General features: G+C 35.3%; 1 protein-coding gene across 1 annotated transcript in view; it reads right to left on the reverse strand.

Annotated features, from left to right (window-relative positions):
* The window catches only part of LOC120627720 (ATP-binding cassette sub-family G member 4), a 68,852-nt gene that overhangs the window by 22,287 nt on the left and 27,411 nt on the right, over window positions 1-19,154 (reverse strand). The window contains exon 2 of the mRNA XM_039895743.1: window positions 9,097-9,272. Coding sequence (XP_039751677.1) covers window positions 9,097-9,245 — 149 coding nt within the window. The 5' untranslated portion in view covers window positions 9,246-9,272. The remainder of the gene's footprint in view (window positions 1-9,096; window positions 9,273-19,154) is intronic.

The following is a 19,154-nucleotide window of genomic DNA, read 5'->3' on the forward strand; positions in this document are numbered from 1 at the left end:
TAGTACCCATAACACAAGCTACGCTTACTTTGGGACTAGGTGGCGGTGTGTGTATTGTCGTAGTATATTTATTTATTATTTTATTTATTATTATTATTTTAAAAAACTATGGAATCTTACCGTGGAGCTAAATACCGCATCTCCACGTGTTTTTATTTTGAGACGCTATGACGCCTGTTGGCATTTTCTTTCGATTTATTAATAGATAGATAGAAACAGATTACATCTATTCGTGTATGAACCTATGTATATTGATTTATATATGGATAGTAATTTGTACAGAGTAAATTCTTTAGATTTCTAAATAGATGGATGTGATGATTTATGCGACCAAGTTTTTTTAAAGTCAAAGTCAAAGTCAAAAATATCTTTATTCAAGTAGGCCCACAGGTGGCACTTTTGATGCGTACATAAGAACCACACGGTAGCGAGATGATGGCGATAACCACATTCGTAAACTTAAAACTAAAGCAACGAGGGTTCCAAACGCGTCCTGGTCTAAGAAGAAGCCCACAACAAACTTAGCCGGGTGTTTTTTTTTGTTATCACCATCTCACAATCTCATTTTAAAAGAGCAACCTGGTTAGATCAATAATTTACACCCAAGCTTTTTTATCGTTTACGTAGTTCTTTATACTATAATAGGACTTTTCTATAACGTTTAATACAAACTTTTTAAGAGACATCTCCAAGATGACAATTGGTAGTTTATTGTAGAATTGTATGCAATTTCCTTTAAACGAATTATGAATTTTATGTAACCTAGTATATTGCACTGTAAGTTTATTCTTACTTCTAATGTTTAAATTATTGCAGTCACATTTTTTCTTAAATTTAGAAATGTTTTTATGAACGTACATTAAATTTTAAAATATGTACTGACTATACACTGTCATTATTTTAAAATCTTTAAATTTATCTCTCAATTTTATATATACTTAGTAAAAATTTCCAGTAAATGGCCCACCTGATACGTGGAATACCATCGCCTATATATAGAGCTATACTTCACAGGACATCCAGCGATATGCTGCCCTGTGTCCATCAATTTGATTTTTTTTAATTTTTTTTTTAATTTTAGTCCAAATTTCACCTGCCGGGAATCGAACCCGGGACTTCCCACTTATCTCCTAGATGTATTTAGTTATCCTATTAATTTAATATCGCTGTTCGGGCAACTGGATGGCTGGAGTTCTTCGACTGTCCGTTTTAGCATGTAAATTGTAGAACCAACTGCCATCCGCATTGGTTTTACTTCATTTTAATATGGGATTATGGCGGAAAAACAAGCGTCTTAAGGCTGAAAACACAATTTTAGTTCTCCTCTGGCGCTTTTGAAGTTCATGGGCGGCGGTTTGCACTTAACATCAAGTGAACCGCTTGCTCGTATGCTCGCTATTTATTTATTTATAAAAAAATCGCTAATGGATCAGGAATGTTTAAGATTAGTCATACACCACCATGAAAATAAGCACAATGATATTTTTCCCTGACAAGCAATTACAAACTGTACATTTAACCATTAAAGTTTAAAATTGCCTGCACTGGAACTAGTACTACTCAACATAATATCGGCACCACCATACGCAATGAAATTGTTTTACGCGTATGCAAAAATAAACTTTGCTGTCATGTAATACGTATTAAAATAGTATGTAGAGCTGGTAGAAGCCCTTTGTTATTAGCGTCAAGGGCGCCTTCTATTTTAATATGTGTAGAGTAAGGAAAGGTATGAAGCATTAGAATTTTTAATGGTTGATAACACGAGCATAGTGTAATGCTGTGGTGGCAGATCAGTGTACAGTAGTAACCACCCCTTCTCTTCCCGCGGGTCTCGTACGAGGCGACTAAGTCCGTCTGCTGGGCGTGCTGCTTATGGAAAATATACATTTCACGAACTCTTAAGCCTTAATGTCTAGCGACATTAGGCGCCTTCTTAAGTTACGACACCGATTCGGCGTTTCGAAAAGTTTAGGCGACTGTAAACTGACACTTGACGGATGAAAAATATTTTGTTTTTTTTGAAACCATAAATCCATACAATTTTATTCATAAATTTTCACAAATCCTGCGGCAAACGTTTCGTTTCCTTAGATAAAAAGTATTTTTTATTTTTTTATTTATTTATTATTTACGTACCATAAATTGTGATTGTGAACATGATACACGAACAAGATACATGAAGTGTACAAAGGAAAGCTTATCTCTATAAGAGATCTCTTCCAGCTACCCCAGGATGTGAGTAAGTAGCCTATGTTACTCTCCTTTCAAATTCAAAATTCAAATTCAAATCGTTTATTTGCAGATTGGTTTTACATTGTTGGTAGATAAAAATATAGGTACAAAAAATCCGCCTTAGATAGTAAGCAAAAAAATATATATGTACACTAATTTTAACTTACTCTATGTCAAAAATAAAATCTATTAATAATTTGCTTCGTTAGACGGTGAAGTAGCGACAAACCAAAACATTTTCGCTTTTATACTATGGATTGACACTTGACTTTATAAAAATAAAGAAAGTAAGTACCCTGGTAAAGTATAAAGTATGTGTTTATAGCAATTTTCTCCTTGATCGTGGAAAATAGATACCTAAGTCGCGACCCAAAAGTCAAAATCACTATTTATGATGTATTTATTCTGAATTTCAGATTCGTATGACGTCCGGATAACCTCCGTTATGCCGGTATCCGTCGCTAACGGACACCAATATTTGCAATTTCAAATAACATATTGTTCTTACGCAATTTATTTGTAGGTATATATGGTTTAAACAACTACATATTATAAAGAAACACGAATACTTATTATGTAAAAGAATATTTTATTTGGTCGGCTTTGCTTTTTACAATAAAAAGGGTTTCGACCGTAGTCCACCAGGCTGACCCAGTGTGGATTGGTGGACTCCAACGCCTTTGTGTCACGATGTTTTCCTTCACCGTTGTCACAAGTGATATTATAATAGCCTAAAAGCAAAACCTATCAAATGACATATTTGGCCTATTTGATTTACAGCAAGCCACAGTTAACATCTTATAGAGATTATAATTTATCATTAGATTATAATTTATCAAGTAAGCCTAAAAAACACACTTTAGTAATTTCAGACAAGCTAGGTAAAGGTTTTGGTCCTATTATGAACTGTTACCTAGATCACTCAGTGACTAATAGATGTTCACCGGGGGCTAATTTAGACTATCTTATTGATAGTTTGAACATAGACAGTTTAGATGTAAATAAAAATGTTATATTTTTGTTAGGAGACAGCTTAAATGTCAAAAAGACACAAATTATAAGATGTGTAGAAAAGTTGCTGGCTTTGCATGAAAAATCTAAATGTAGATTTGTTATGTGTGCCTTTCCGTACTGTGGCACACTTAGTTCTAAGCGAAATAAGCAAATTTATAATTTAAATTTATTAATTTATAACTTGACATGCCGTCATAGTGAGGCAGTTTTTTATTTTGATGTGAATAAATTTATTTCAAGACTGTTATTGACTAGGGATACTTTTTATCTGTCAAAAAAATGTAAGCAACATATAGCCTCATTATTAGCTTACAATTTAAATGATACAGTTACAAGTGTTGTAACTAAGTCTATTGACAACTTTACAAATTGTACTTTAGGTACCAATATTTCTGATAATGACCCAAGTACTTGTTCAAGTACTAAGAAAATTTCTTATAATTATTTAAACTAGATAGCCAGACAACGGAGAAGCTCTCCAATATGAACATTGTACATCAAAATATACAGAGCTTAACCGGCAAAGAAATTGAAATAGAACTGTTTGTGGAAAAACTCAATATACACATTCTGTGTATTACTGAGCATTGGCTCACTGGTGCACATCCAGCAGTTATCTTAAGGAATTTCAAAATGTCAAGTGTGTTCTTCAGAAGGACTGCAATTCATGGTGGGTCCTTAATTTTTGTACACAATAATATAACTTGTAAGGAGCGAAAAGACATAGTTAGTCTTTCTGTTGAACGCACTGTAGAACTATCTTGTGTGGAGCTGGAGCGATTTATAATAGTGTGTGTATATCGTCCCCCCTCAGGTGATTTTAGCCTTTTTGAGGATGTAATGGAAGATGTGCTTAAGCGATTGTCTGTATCCACAAAAAAAGCAATAGTATGCGGGGATTTTAATGTTGATATTTTACTTAGTAATGCAACTACGACTAGGTTGCTAAACTTATTTAAATGTTTTAATTTAAATTATGCTTTTAGTGAACCTACTAGAATCACAGCAACCTCAGCATCGTGTTTAGATAATATTTTTCTCAACTGTGATATCTTAGGTAAATCGATAATAACCAACTTAAGATCAGATCATTGTGGCCAACAAATTACTGTTTTGAATAATATAAACAAAGATAAACATATCGTCAAGTGTAGGCCGATAACTAAGAGCAAATTGACGCGATTCAAAGGTGAAATATCATCCAAAATTCCTGCCCTTGTCTTTAAGAACGGTCATCCTGACAGCATTTATGGTACGCTCTTTAATATTATAGAAAATGAATTTAACAAAATATTCAATTTCAAACATATAGATTTCAATAAAAAAATAAAGTTTAGCGATTGGGCAACTATTGGCATATACAAAAGTAGAGATAATTTGTATGAGCTCTATGGTGAAAAACAATATAACCATACTCCAGCTTTCCTACAACACGTAAAAATGTACTCTAAAACGTTTAAGAACGTTTGCTTTCATGCTAAGTCGCTATACTTTAAGGATCAAATCATAAAATCGGATAACAAAGTACAAACAACCTGGAAAATTGTTAATAATGAAACTGGGAAAGCTAAATCTCGCAACGTAAACTTTGAATTAATTATTAATGATAATAAAGTTACCGCTGACAGTGAGGTTGCAAGTACCTTTGAAAACTTTTTTCAGAGTGTTCCTATTTTGTTGACTGATTCACTTAATTCTTCACCTACTGCAGCTCAGAGTTTATTGAGGAACAACGTTAATGAGTGCAACGTTTTATTTAATTTTAAACATATATCTGCATATGATATAATAAAGAATTTTAAGTTGTTGAAACAGAAAAAAACCGGTGATTTATGGGGTATGTCTGTAATGGTAATATCTAACATTATAGACGTTATTGCCCCTTACTTAGCCATACTTTTTAATGAATGTGTTGATAGAGGTACTTTTCCAAATTTAATGAAACATAGTAAACTTATACCTCTATTTAAATCTGGCAATAAAAACGACATAAACAATTACAGACCCATTTCAATCTTACCAGCTCTTAGTAAGGTCTTTGAAAAAATTATATTAAATCAACTTTTGAATCACTTCAATGTAAATAACTTACTACATCCGGAGCAGTACGGTTTTACTAAAGGTCGTAGCACCACGGATGCAGGCGCTAAACTTTTAAAACATGTGTACGATGCCTGGGAACGTTCGCAGAATGCCATTGGTGTTTTTTGTGATCTATCCAAAGCATTCGATTGTGTCGATCATAAAACCTTGCTTCTTAAACTAGCCCATTATGGTATCAAAAACGTTGCACTAAATTTGGTTGCCTCTTATCTCAGTGACAGAACCCAAAGGGTTTGCATAAAAGACATTAAGTCGCAGGGGTCGGCTACGTCAATGGGTGTCCCACAGGGTTCAATCTTGGGTCCCTTTCTATTTTTGGTGTATATAAATGATCTACCACACCATGTCAGTGAAACCTGTGACATTGTACTGTTTGCAGATGATACATCTCTAATTTTTAAAACTGATAGAGGTAGAGACAACTCTGACGATGTAAGCCGTGCTATGTCGCATGTGTCGCACTGGTTTACTGTCAATAATTTACTTTTAAATGCAAAAAAAACTAAGTGTGTGGAATTTATTTTACCAAATGTAAAGAAAGTTAATAAAAATATAATAATAAATGGAGAATCACTAAAAATGGAAGATTCCACAGTTTTTCTGGGCATGACCTTGGATTGTAAGCTTCAGTGGGGTACCCATATAGATACACTAGCAGGTAAACTAAGCTCGGCTGCCTACGCCGTCAGGAAAATTAGACAGATTACTGACGTAGAAACAGCAAGACTTGTTTACTTCGCGTACTTTCATAGTGTGATGTCTTACGGGATCTTATTATGGGGCAAAGCTGCTGATATTGAAACTATATTCATATTGCAGAAAAGAGCTGTACGGTCAATATATAAACTTAAATCACGTGAATCCCTCCGTGAAAAATTTAAAGAAATTGGTATACTTACGGTAGCCTCACAATACATTTATAACAATATAGTATTTGTAAGACAACATATTAGTCTTTATAAACAAAAAGTGGATATAAACAGTCGACTTACAAGAAATGGTCATAAATTAGTGACATCTGCATATCGTCTGCGAAAGGTGCAGAAGTCATTTGTGGGATTGAGTATACGCTTTTATAATATGATTCCTAAGGTAATTTTGGACCTACCAATCCATAAGTTTAAAGAATGTGTTAAAACACATTTATTACAGCGAGGTTATTATACAATTGATGAGTTTCTTAATGACAAGGTTGCTTGGAAGCATCCGGCTCCGCTTTCATCTCTCACAAGATAGAAAAATGAATGTTAAAATATAAAATGTAAATTTTTGATGTTGGAAAAGAGCAACTGCTGAGTTTCTTGCCGGCTTCTTCTCGGTAGAATCTGCCTTCCGAACCGGTGGTAGAGTCACTACACACGGACAGACTTGACGTTTCAAAAGTGCTTGTATTAGGCCTACTTGAAATAAATGAATTTTGAATTTTGAATTTATATATAGACTGTGCTTAAATTTAGCGCGTCTAAGCCTCCATGTCCATGGCACGCGGTTAACGCGCGTTTTGACAAGTTGTGTTAACAAGTTCATCCATAAACTTCAGGTATAAAACACGCGTTTATCGATACGCTGGCGCCCGACAGTTGTAAAATTCTATATTCAAATAGGCCTTTAAAATATATATCATTGGTTTATTTCTGTCTTTTGCGTTCGTTCGGCTGTCTGGATTCACCAGTGTGTTCAGGACTCTGACATAGGGAGCTTGCACGCACGCATCGGAATAAATCGCGCTCGTTAAACTCGTTACCTTTGTTACGTACCTACCTAACATTCTTTTTAATAGTTATTTTAAAATCAATCTCATATTGTGGGGTTTCATTTAAAACCAACCCATTACCCAATACATGCTAACATTCACGTAAGCGCGCTGCTAAATGTGTTCGATCGTCTTCTGCTACAATAATTCTATGAGACCCTATAAGTTGTGTAAAATGATTAGGATTATGGCAGAGTTGAAATGTCGATTTATATAGCCATATATTATGAAAATAGCCATATACATAATTATATATGGCTTTCAGTCAGCTATGATAAAATTCTGTAATCGAGGTACAAATACCACTGAAACTGTTTCTTTCTACTTAAACAAAATTGGAGCAGTGCGTTTAACGCCTAAAGCTAAATTGTATCGTCAAAAGCTGTATATTGTTTCGACATCGTCATCATCATCAAATTTAGATGTTTTCTTTCACCATTGAAGCAAGTGGTATTCATAACTTAAAAAAGCTAGAGGTGTGTTCTGAGAATTGAACTCGTCTCCTCGAAATGTAGCCGAAGCCTTAACCACTAGGCTATTACCGCTTTTCTGACTTTATACAGATTTCTCTAAGTACTATAATATATTTTTACCAGACCGCGCAAAGCAAATAACGCTTTCATCGTTTACGCACCGGCTATTACGTTGTTTAAATTAAATTGTAATATCCTGTAAAATAAAAACCTTATTCCCTATTTACTTTACTGTAGTGTAGAAATACAGACAAATGTATGTATTTCTACACTACAATATCTACACTATCTACACTCAATAAAATGATTATTATTTATTCCACTACACGTTAGCCCGTTACTGCAACCTCGCCTTACCACCAGCAGGGCTATCATGCGCGCCACGAGATTATTGTCTCTACCCGTTAATTGTTTATTGGTTATTGTTATTAGGTACACAAAACAGGTAATAACTAAAAGTAGATCTAAATATAAGTAATAACAAGTTTTGTTCTAAGCTACAACCCAAAGTATGTGTACACAACTTGGAATTGAATTAAACAGAAAGTAAAGATAAAATTAAAGTTGAAACAAAAAAGAAACACTTAATTAATAATATATATATTATTTCCCTAAAGAATTATGTGGAATTTAATAATTTGAATTTTAAAAATATTTATCCTTTTGTTAAAAATGTCTATATTATGATTACTTGATACTAAATCATTATAAAGGCGGCACATGCGAACGATGGGATTGTAAAAGGAAGTATTGTTCTTGTAGACACTTACGGAAAATGGTTTAAAATATTTTAATATTTTAATCTGGGATTACCGCGAGTATTAAACATATTTATTCTATAGATTTAAACGAGATAATGGGTAGACGTGACTCTCTCGTAGCTCTCATTGTTTGGGATCATAATCATTATCATATCAACCGATAGACGTCCACTGCTGGACATAGGTCTTTTGTAGGGAATTCCACATTCCGTGCCGCTTGGATCCAGAGGCTACCTGCGATGCGCTTAATGTCGTCTGTCCACCTCGTTGGGGGTCGACCAACACTACGCTTACCCGTGCGGGGCTGCCATTCCAGCACCTTGGGACCCCAACGTCCATCCTTTCTCCGAACTATGTGCCCCGCCCATTGCCACTTCAGCTTCACGACTTGTTGAGCTTTATCGGTAACTCTGATGGATCTCCACATTTCTGATACCATCACGTAGAGATGCTCCGAGCATAGCTCTTTCCATCGCACGCTGAGTGACTCTGAGCCTTTTTATGAGGCCCATAGTTAGCGACCATGTTTCTGAACCATAGGTCATCACTGGCAACACGCACAGTACGAAGACTTTGGTCTTCTCTCTTCTGACTGAGGGATTTTTAGCACTTTTGGCAGTTACATTAAAACAATATCCCTAATCAGGTTTTTCGCGACATCGTATCGCTAAATCACTTTGTATCACATCCGGGTTTGTATCTAGCCACGACCGAAGCTACCACCAAACCAAACTACGTACAAACTAAAGATGCTTACCCTAACAGCTGACCATTGTTGAGCTGCTCCGGGGGAGACTTGACCTGGGAGAACATGACCTTGTCGCTCAGCTCACCCCGGCTGCCACGCCCTATCAGGGGCAGATGGATCTGGGTGCCTTTGGACTCCATTTTCTTACCAGTCGTCATCGCTGCGTAGCCATCTTGGTGAAAACCCTGGAAATAATGAAAATAAAGTTTAATGCCATTTACATAATTATCTTTTACGAACCGGAAGGGCGTTATAAACCGTGAGACCTATAAATAATCTAAATACAAGCTGTTCTCCACGGTTTCCTAGGTTTTTGTAGGTTTTCGTAGGTTTTCGTGTTTGCATTTTATTGTGTGACAAATACAAATATAACTAAAATGGCTTATAGAGTAAGCCGACTTGATATAAATGAATTTTGAATCCTGAGATATATTTTTTAACTTTGAAAATTCAAAATTCATTTATTTCAAGTGGATTTGCTCTATAAGCACTTTTGACACATCAAGTCTGTCTATTTGTAGTGACTTAACCATCGGTTCTGAAGGCCCATTGTACTGATAAAAAGCCGGCAAAAAATTCGGCCATTTTGCAACGTCAATAATTTACATTTTAACATGAATTTTTCTATTTCGTGAGATGCCTTTTAGCAACCTTGTCTTAGTATAAAAAATTCTTCAATTGTATTTTTTCGACCGACAGTGGGCAGCAACCCTGCTTTCTGAGTTCAAGAACGTGGGTTCGATTCCGACAACTGGAATTTTTTTGTGTGATTAACATTAATGTTTTTTAGTGTTTATCTGAATATTATAAGTATTTATGTATATTATTTCATACAAATAATTATCAGTCATCTAAGTACCCATATCACAAGCTACGGTTACTTTGGGGCTAGATGACGATGTGTGTACTGTCGTAGTATATTTAATTATTGATTTAATAGTCTAGCTGTATTAAATGTATTTTACCATATAGTTTAAAATTGTCTTATTCCTAAGTTCCCATGGGAATGGGTATTTGTAACAGACTGAGTACAAAAACGCGAGGCCGGGTAAAGCTAGTCATAGGACTAGCTGTAAAAATACGTGTAGGTACTGTATAACAAAGCAAATGTTATAAACGATATTATAGAGCTGAAATACCCAATTTAACAATGCCTTTTGTGTAGGCTTTCATAAAAAGTAATCGATATCGTTTTGTCAGGTTTTCAGCGAAATTTCGTAATTATTTTCATATTTGACAGGTTAGATACGTAGGTTTAGTGAAAAAATTTAATGAAATATTTCATAAGTTTTTTTGTTTACTAGAAAAAGCTTTCCTTTGTAACAGACTCGTTGAAAATCCAATACCTAACGCCTTTATTGTTATGTAAGTATAGTCAAATAGGTTTTTAAAATGAATTGGAATTTAAGTAAATATTTTTAAAAAAACCTTATTCGAAGGTCACTGCAAAGATAAAACATAAAATAATTAAGATGAACAGGTTTCTTGTTTTCTTTACGTTTTTTTAGAGAATTTTAATCTATAAAGTCTTTTTAGATATAACGGTAGGTTTTTTTTATTCCACTACAAGTCAGCTCTTGACTGCAACCTCACCTGGTGGTAAGTGATGATGCAGTCGAAGATAGTAGCGGGCTAACCTGAGTATGGTAGTCACACCCCTAATTGGTTTCTACGCGACATCTTACAGGATCACAAAATCGCTTAGCGGCACGTCTTTGTCGGTAGGGTGGTAACTAGCCGCGGACAAAGACCACACCAGAGAAAATTCAGACCGGTCGGGAATCGAACCCGAGATCTTCTGCTTAAGTTTAGCGCTCAGCGTTGCGCCAGGGAGGTCGTCAAATATCAGGTACCAAATCTTTTACAGAAAACCAAATAGGCAGATTTAATTGTATTGCTAACCTTTTCACGCACGGAAAAGAATAACTAGAACTATTTTTAAACATGTCCATCTAAAACTAAAAAACTTGCCCTGATATTAGAAATTTCTTCATTTCACTTGCTTTGATTTTTATTGAAAAATATTGGGGAAAAAGTAATAACAGCAGTAGGCGGCGTATATGAAATGTCAGACCACGTATCATGATTGGCCATCTTGAGCCCGGATTTCATTAAAAGTATTTTTCCTGGAACTTTCTAGACCTAAAGAAAGCCTCGACCTTATTGTGTGGGCTTTGCTTACGTAAGACACAAACCCGCCGCAGCACTTACGGCCTGCACTCACTACACCGGACCCGGGGTTAGTACCTGACCATCTGAACTGATAGATCTTAAGTAGACGGAAATGTCAATCAATTACAGATTTTGCAAGGCACATGCGGGTGTCCCCCAAACGGTTCACTAGACATTTGTTTAAGAAATTTTCCCCCAGACTTATTTTGAATCCTTCATCATCACTCTCGGCCCACTTCAGGACACGGGTCTCCTCTCAGAATCAAAAAGGTTTAATCCATAGTTCACTGACCACGTGTAGATTGGTCGACTTCACAAACCTTTGAGAACATTATCGAGAACTCTCGGGCTTTAGAAAGTTTTATCATTCTCAGCTTGACCGCTGATAGTTGAGTTTAGAGCTCAACACGCTCCCCAATCCGAGATGGCAGACTTAACCGTTGAATACTTTGCTTACCCTCAGAGACAACGCTGATTTACTAACTATGAGCAGCTACTGCGAAAGTCTCGTGACCCGTATTCGAAAAATCTTATAATTGTAATACGTTTTAGAAATTCACGCTTTTTTATTTTTATTTTATTTTATTTACTTATTTGAATGAATTGCTTAGGTGTGAACAAGCGGCTTTGGTCTTTCCATCCGATTAAGCGTAGTGGGAACGCGCCTTTATGTGATTCTTGGTGTATTTCCTATTCTATCTTTAGCTACGTTCTATTTCAGCAGACAATCTTTTATACATTCACGAACCAAACGTGTTCCATCTGCCTATACTTATTCAAATTCAATATTCATTTGCTTTTTTTTTTTTTTAATAGTATTCGGATACTACGGTAATTAATACTTCTGTTATAAGTGCGATAGTGTGTTTATTTCTTTGTTTTCTCTTTCTTTACGCCCTAACTAAGCTACCAAGCGACATGGTTCTTGGCATAGTGTTAGTTTAAAGGACGGAGAGTAACATACGCTAGATTTGTTGCTATTTTATAAAAATATTGTACTGTAACTAACTGACTTACTGGCAAAACAGTCTAATCAATCCAGTTTAAGAAATTGTAGGAAGTATATCTTGAATAGGAATGTATTTTATTGCTATTTGTATATATATGCAGTTAAAATATCATTTGCGGTGAAGAAATATATCGTAAGAAGTTCTCCATGATTCTCAAAGACGTGAGAAGTATGGTAATGGAACCCACGGCCTTGGACTCAGAAAGCAGGGTCGCTGCCTACTGCGCCAATCGGCCTTCAAATAATTCTAATAATAATAAACTTTATTGGCTATTGATAATGAATATAGGCGTATTCGAAAAACCGTGATATAATTTCTAGTAGAAAAACCACAGACAGCCCGTAACCATAGAAATGTAAGAAAGAAAAGAACACTTCAGTAACTACTCACTTGACATAAAAAGCAAAATTGAAAAGAGCCATTAAGTATGAAATAGCGAAGTGTTCTTGTATTGAACGACTCAAGTAGAACGACAAGTTTAAGGTACTTTGGAGAAACAAAAGTTTCTAGGAGTTTGGTATGAGTTTATTTTTCTTGATAAAAGTTTATAAGTACATTTATACACACTTGCTATTTCTTGTGACTTTATTGGGAATTTACACTTGATAAACAACAACGTTTTTTTTGCTGGATACATATTAAAGTAAATACGGTACTTCATCATATCAACCCATTACCAGCTCCTTCAGGCTCCACGGGTTTCCACCCACAATGAGACGGGGTTAAGGCCGTAGTCCACCACGCTGGCCCAGTATGGTTTAGTGGACTTTAGACAACTTTCAGAACAGTATGTACAACTCTCGGGTATGCAGGTTTCCTCACGATGTTTTTCTTCACCGTTGAAACAAGTGATATTTTAATTACTTAAAACGTACTTAGCTTAGAAAAGTTAGAGGTGCGTTTTGGGATTCGAACTCGGGCCCCCGAAAGTGAGGCTGAAGTCCTAGCCACTAGGCTTTACGCTATCTTTGAAGTAAGGTGATTAAATTGAGCATAGTTATCAATCAAATATCTGGAAAAGCGTTTTTAAAACCACCCTCAAGGGGGTGGTATTATATACAAAAGTTTGTATGGGAAATGCATGAAAAGTGACATATTTATATAGATACAGTGAAATAATATTTACACAAAAATTGGTTAGCAAAGGCGGCCTTATTTCTAAAGCAATCTCTTCCAGACAACCCTAGGGTAAAGTAAATCAAACGATGAAGAGTATGGGCGCAAAATACAAAATATACTATAATCATAATATAACTACTACTGTAATAAATATTAACGCACTACAAAATATAATATTTAAACGATGTTACATCTAGCAAGCTATGGGTTTCCTATCATGGGGATGACGTCACATGGATTTAAAAAAAATAGATTGACTGCTTCTGCCCCTTGCCAATGTCGCGGTAGCCTCACATCAGACCGCACATTGTGTCGTTTATAAATAAAAATAAAATAAAATCATTTTATTTCAGGTCGGGGACCCATATACAAAATTGAGTGGTTAACGTAAAATAAATTTATTTATTTATTTAAATTAGAATAGATTAAATTACAATTAAAATTCAAATATTTTATATTATTTCATGTTTGGAATCTGGTGCACTTTTTGCCAATGTTTAAAAAATACGTTGTCAGGGGATGCCTGAGCGACGATTCTAAGGAGCTAATTATTAGAATTTTCGACGGTTTCCCAGAAACTCGCAATTCTATTACGAATCAAAGCGTAGAATTCGGGGACTCCGGCATCGGCAAACATGCCCGACGCACTGCAATACCTCGCCTTTTTTAACGCGGAGCGCGTCGTTGTACTGGGCTCTGAGGGTGTTAAAGGATCTTTTGGTGTAGCTGATCCATAACTGCAAAGTATAAAAACTTAAACAATAAGCTTTAAACAGTGTTATTTTACATCCTCAGAGCACCGAGCGAATCTACTAGCGAGCATGTTACACCGAATGGCTAGCGACCTCCGCTCCCGTTCTCTATCCAGAACGTCGCTCAAGGATCCCGACAGCATATGACCTAGAACTGCTCTACAACCTGAACTGGTGTTCGGGTGGAATCCTCTCCGGACCCTTACCAGTTTAGTTATAAGTAAGGTTTAAACACCATTGTAGTTGTTAAGTTAAAATAATAGTATTGGACAATTTTGGTTTTGTTTGACCCTCCGCTGCGGCTTATATAACTTGCAAACACCTTACGTTACTAAAAATTCTACGCGGACATAGTCGTGGAAAAATGCTTAGCAATAAATAATACTGTACCATACCAACGTAATCACATGACTTATCAGTCAATTCGAAAACTAACAAGGTCGTGGCTATAAACTTGAAAACAATCTGTAGTTTCAGTCGCTGAACAATTTACATTTTCGTGATATATAGTGAAATATATTACTTTCTGATTTATGACTTGGGTTGGGGGCCTTGCGCACTGTGAAGCTGTAACCTCCGATCAAAATTAATTAGCTTCCATGAGGCTTGCCGCTTTTTTAATGTGTTTAGACCGATAGTGGAAGATAAGCTGAGCATATGCCACTAATATCATAAATGCGAAAGTTTGTGAGGATGGATGTATGGATGGATGTATGTGTCAACTTAAATAATGACAAGTTACTAACTCAGCTATGTAAGTACTATTATTTTACGTGGTATATGTAAAATAATAGTAGGTACATAGCTAGGCCACGACGTTTATATGATGGTAGCATCAGATCTATTCTAGCTTCTCGAATGACTCATACGCGGACGAAGTCGCGAGGGTTCGCTAGTAAGAAAATAAATAAATAATATATTACGACTATAAAAGGCCGTGGGTTCGATTCCCACGACCGGAAAATGTTCGTGTGATGAACATGAATGTTTTTCAGTGTCTGGGTGTTTATATGTATATTATAAGTATTTAAATATATTATTTATCAAAATATTCATCAGTCATCTTAGCAGCCATAACACAAGCTACGCTTACTTTGGGGCTAGATGGCGATGTGTGTATTGTCGTAGAATAAAAAAAAAAAAAAAAAAAAAAAATTACATCGCCATCTAAAGTAAACGTAGCTTGTGTTATGGGTAATAAGATAGCTAATAGATATTGAAGAATACTATAGGTACATAATTATTTATAATATATAGATAAACACCCAGATACTAAAAAAAAATCATGTTCATCTAACAAACATTTATTTCCCAGTTGTGGGAATCGAACCTACGTCCTAAGACTCAGAAAGCAGGGTCGCTGCCCACTAAGCCAATCGGCCATCAAATTGTAGAGTTCCTCTTTCTTCACTAGGTTTTTAGGCTGAGTACTGACATAACAGTAAAACCTCTCTGGTTTTACTGTTAAGTCAGTACTCCGCTTTCACACCATATGTACATAAAATACAGGTCCTTTAAAGGACTACTGCACGCCTTATACCTACTCGTCGTCAAGTAAAGGATGAATCAGCGCAGTTAAAGATACCGTTGGTGTCAACGACCGCCGGCTAAATTACGGAAATGTTAACAAATTCGCACACAACTGTTACGTAAACATATTAATATATTGTAACAATACCTGGCTAAGTTTTTAGTGGACATTTTCTTAGGTCAGTATGCGTTAGGAAAATAGGTTTATTTTGTTAGGTTTGATGACCTGGCAGACTTTAGTCGTTCGTGGAATAAATGCCATCATTCAGTTCGTATCCCCAATCCTCAATTCGTGGACAGAAGCAGGCTTTTTTCAAATGTCAATGTGAGATGGTGATAACAAAATGAATACCCGGCTTAGTTTATTGTGGGCTTCTTAGACCAGGGCGCGTTTGGAACCCTCGTAGCTTTAGTTTTAAGTTTACGAATGTAGTTGTCGCCTTCACTACTCACTGCTATGTACACATCTTGTATGTTAGTTGATAACATACATGTGTGCATCCAACTTTGGTTATGATTATTTTATTTGTAACATTTTCGAAATTAAAATTGGGTAGTCGTGGGCAATTTGGTATATTTATGGGGAAGAATCGAAAGTGAGATTTCTAGGTCACATCTACGCACTTTCGTTATACAAACGTAAATAGGAGGTGATAGAGATATAGTATATCTTTATTGCTATAACAGTCAACGTCGCAGTAATGTGACAATGGTTTTAATCAGAGTAGGTATATTTAAGAGATTCAACTTCTATCAAGAAAGAGAAAAACAGAAGAAGTAGAAGGTCAGAAAAACAAATAAAGAACAGACACTTAAAGTAGGTACGTGGGATAAAAAAGGCGACTTTATTGGGCGATTAACATGCATATACAAATTTTCGGAACCGACAGGATTTGAACCTGCAACTCTCTGACACGGCCCGAGCGCTTTAACCAATTAAGCTACGGCTTTAAATTAGTATATGCCGTTTACCTCAGTCTTATAGCGACTGTAGCGCCATCTAGTCGCTCATTGCAGTTTCGATCTACTTTTTCAAAGGTCCATATTACAATGAGACACGTTTGAGACAAGAGATATTGGTTTTTTTATAATTTTTACACAAAAACTAAATAATTTTTCAATAGTTTTTGTGTATCAATAGTAGCTTTAGCGTGCCAATATATAAATAATATTAAGTATTTAGCCCAACGGCTAAGTCTAGCAATTCAAAGGGGCAATAGCGCCATTTGGGCATTTTCAGCATTTTTTTACCATGCCCATAAGTGAACAGTTAGACGGCTTATATTTATTGTAAATATTAATTATAGTAATTATTATCTCCCTAGTAAGATATATTTTTCGTTGATTCATTAAAAAAAATTGCTAATAAAGCCATTGTAAAATGACCCAAGGGTAAAGTATTTTAAAAATAAATAAAACCTTACCTTTATTAAAGTTCCGCTTAAATTAGCAAACATCAAAACGCGATACGACCACTGAACAGCTTGATGGAATTAACACTGATTTTCAAATCTATGATTTTCCACCGACTCTGTTTTATCAGTGCCTACGTATTCGATAGTTGGCAACCGAAATCAAGGATTATAAACTGTTTGATTATTTGGTCTACGCTTAATTATATAAAGACATATAAGGCAATGGAACTAGGTCGATTAGTTGCTAGTTCTCTCTGTGATGTGTTTAATCGGGGGTCTGTGGATCTTGAGACTGACCTTACCGTGGGGCTACCAAGGCAATTAGTGCCAGCACTTTTAAGATCGTGTCATGACCTATTTCAATATGCAACGTTGCATTTTGTAATTAAATTTTTTTGCAATTTTTAATGCAGTCTAAGAGTCGTCGAGACCACAATAAATAAAATTTTAAATTATCATATTTTAAGTGTTTTTAACTACACTCGGCGGATATATCAGTATAAATTACTTGTAATAAAAAATAATTTAAACCACAAAAAACACATTAATGTCCACATTAAGCTATAGTACCTAGTTTTGTATTTTACCAATTTTTTTATAACCAACCAAGAAAAACATAGTTCTAAGATTCGTTAGAGGTAACTTTGTAATCATTTTCTATCGTGTAAAACGGTTATGATATGGTCAAAAACGACATAAATTTTTTTCACTGTGTAGAACTAAATAGATTATTATTAGTTTAAGTATTTTAACAAGATTTAGAAGCACCTTAAATAAAAAGAACCCCTGGCGGTTTTTTGGGTTGTCACTTCTTGGGCGTCGCTCTGTTGGTAGATAACTTACAGGTCTGACGGTCTCATGACCAGACTTATGGTGGCAGGCCCATTGACTAAAACCGGGCCCAACTACGCATAAGTGTTAGATGTCGGACAAACTTCACTACGATGACCAGGTGACCCTTAGTAACGTTATTGTGAACGTCATCGTAATAATTATATAGACAGATAGATGTCCATAAGTATGAATGAATGAATACACTTCTATCGTACACCAAAGAAAAAAAAAAACATATAGCAAGAGAGTACTTGCAAGAGAGCAATTTGGTAGGTAATTCGTATGTAGTCCAAATTCCACTGTTTTGTGCATCGACGCGCTTGATGTTGCCTGTCCACCTTGTTTGGGGTCCAACGATTTGGGACCCCAACGTCTATTAGTTCTCCTATATGCCCCGCCTATTGACATTTCAGCTTTGCGACTCGTTGAGCTATGCCTGTAACTTTGGTTCTTTTACGGATTTCCTCATTTCTGATTTGATCATGTAAAGATACTCCGAGCATAGCTCTGTCCATCGCCCGCTAATCTACTTTACATTATATTATTTTTATAATTACGAGAACATTTTATCGCCTGGTGGCATAATCAATACCTATAACTATAACAAACACGTGTTTTACTGTTTTTGAAAATTCCACCCCTGGAAATGTTAAATAGGGGATTAAATGAGTAGAAAGGTATTTTCATTTTGTACATGATAATTGGTATTTTAGTTTTCATTTCTTAATTTTTCAGCTTTGCTCGTAGATTGCTTTAGGAGACGGGCACAGTAGTTATTTTACAAATCCTGAATGATGTACCTACGTAATAATCGCTTAGTTTAGAAGATAACATTTTAAGACACTGATATAAAAATTAAGATCGTCAATCGAGATATAAATAGATAAAAACAATTACATAGGTATTTTGACGTAATAGAATTTGATAACAAATTTATTTGTAATTATATATGTTCTTAGTAGTGTCATGTACATTACTATAAAAATATTTATTTACATTTTTGGAAACAATAAAAGTTCTATACACTTTAAAACGGTAAAGTATTGCTATCTGTGACCAGCTCAATTGAAATGCTTAGTTTTCATATCTTAATTATATAATCATTAGTTATATTACGTATCTACTGTGAAGTTGACATATAAATTTGTATGTTGGGCGCAATAAATTATAATTAAAAAAAAGTGTGTGCGTGTAACCTTTACCTTTCGATTAAAGTAAAACTTTTATTATTACTT

The sequence above is a fragment of the Pararge aegeria genome, chromosome 11 (assembly GCF_905163445.1).
Source record: "Pararge aegeria chromosome 11, ilParAegt1.1, whole genome shotgun sequence".
Lineage (NCBI taxonomy): Eukaryota > Metazoa > Arthropoda > Insecta > Lepidoptera > Nymphalidae > Pararge > Pararge aegeria.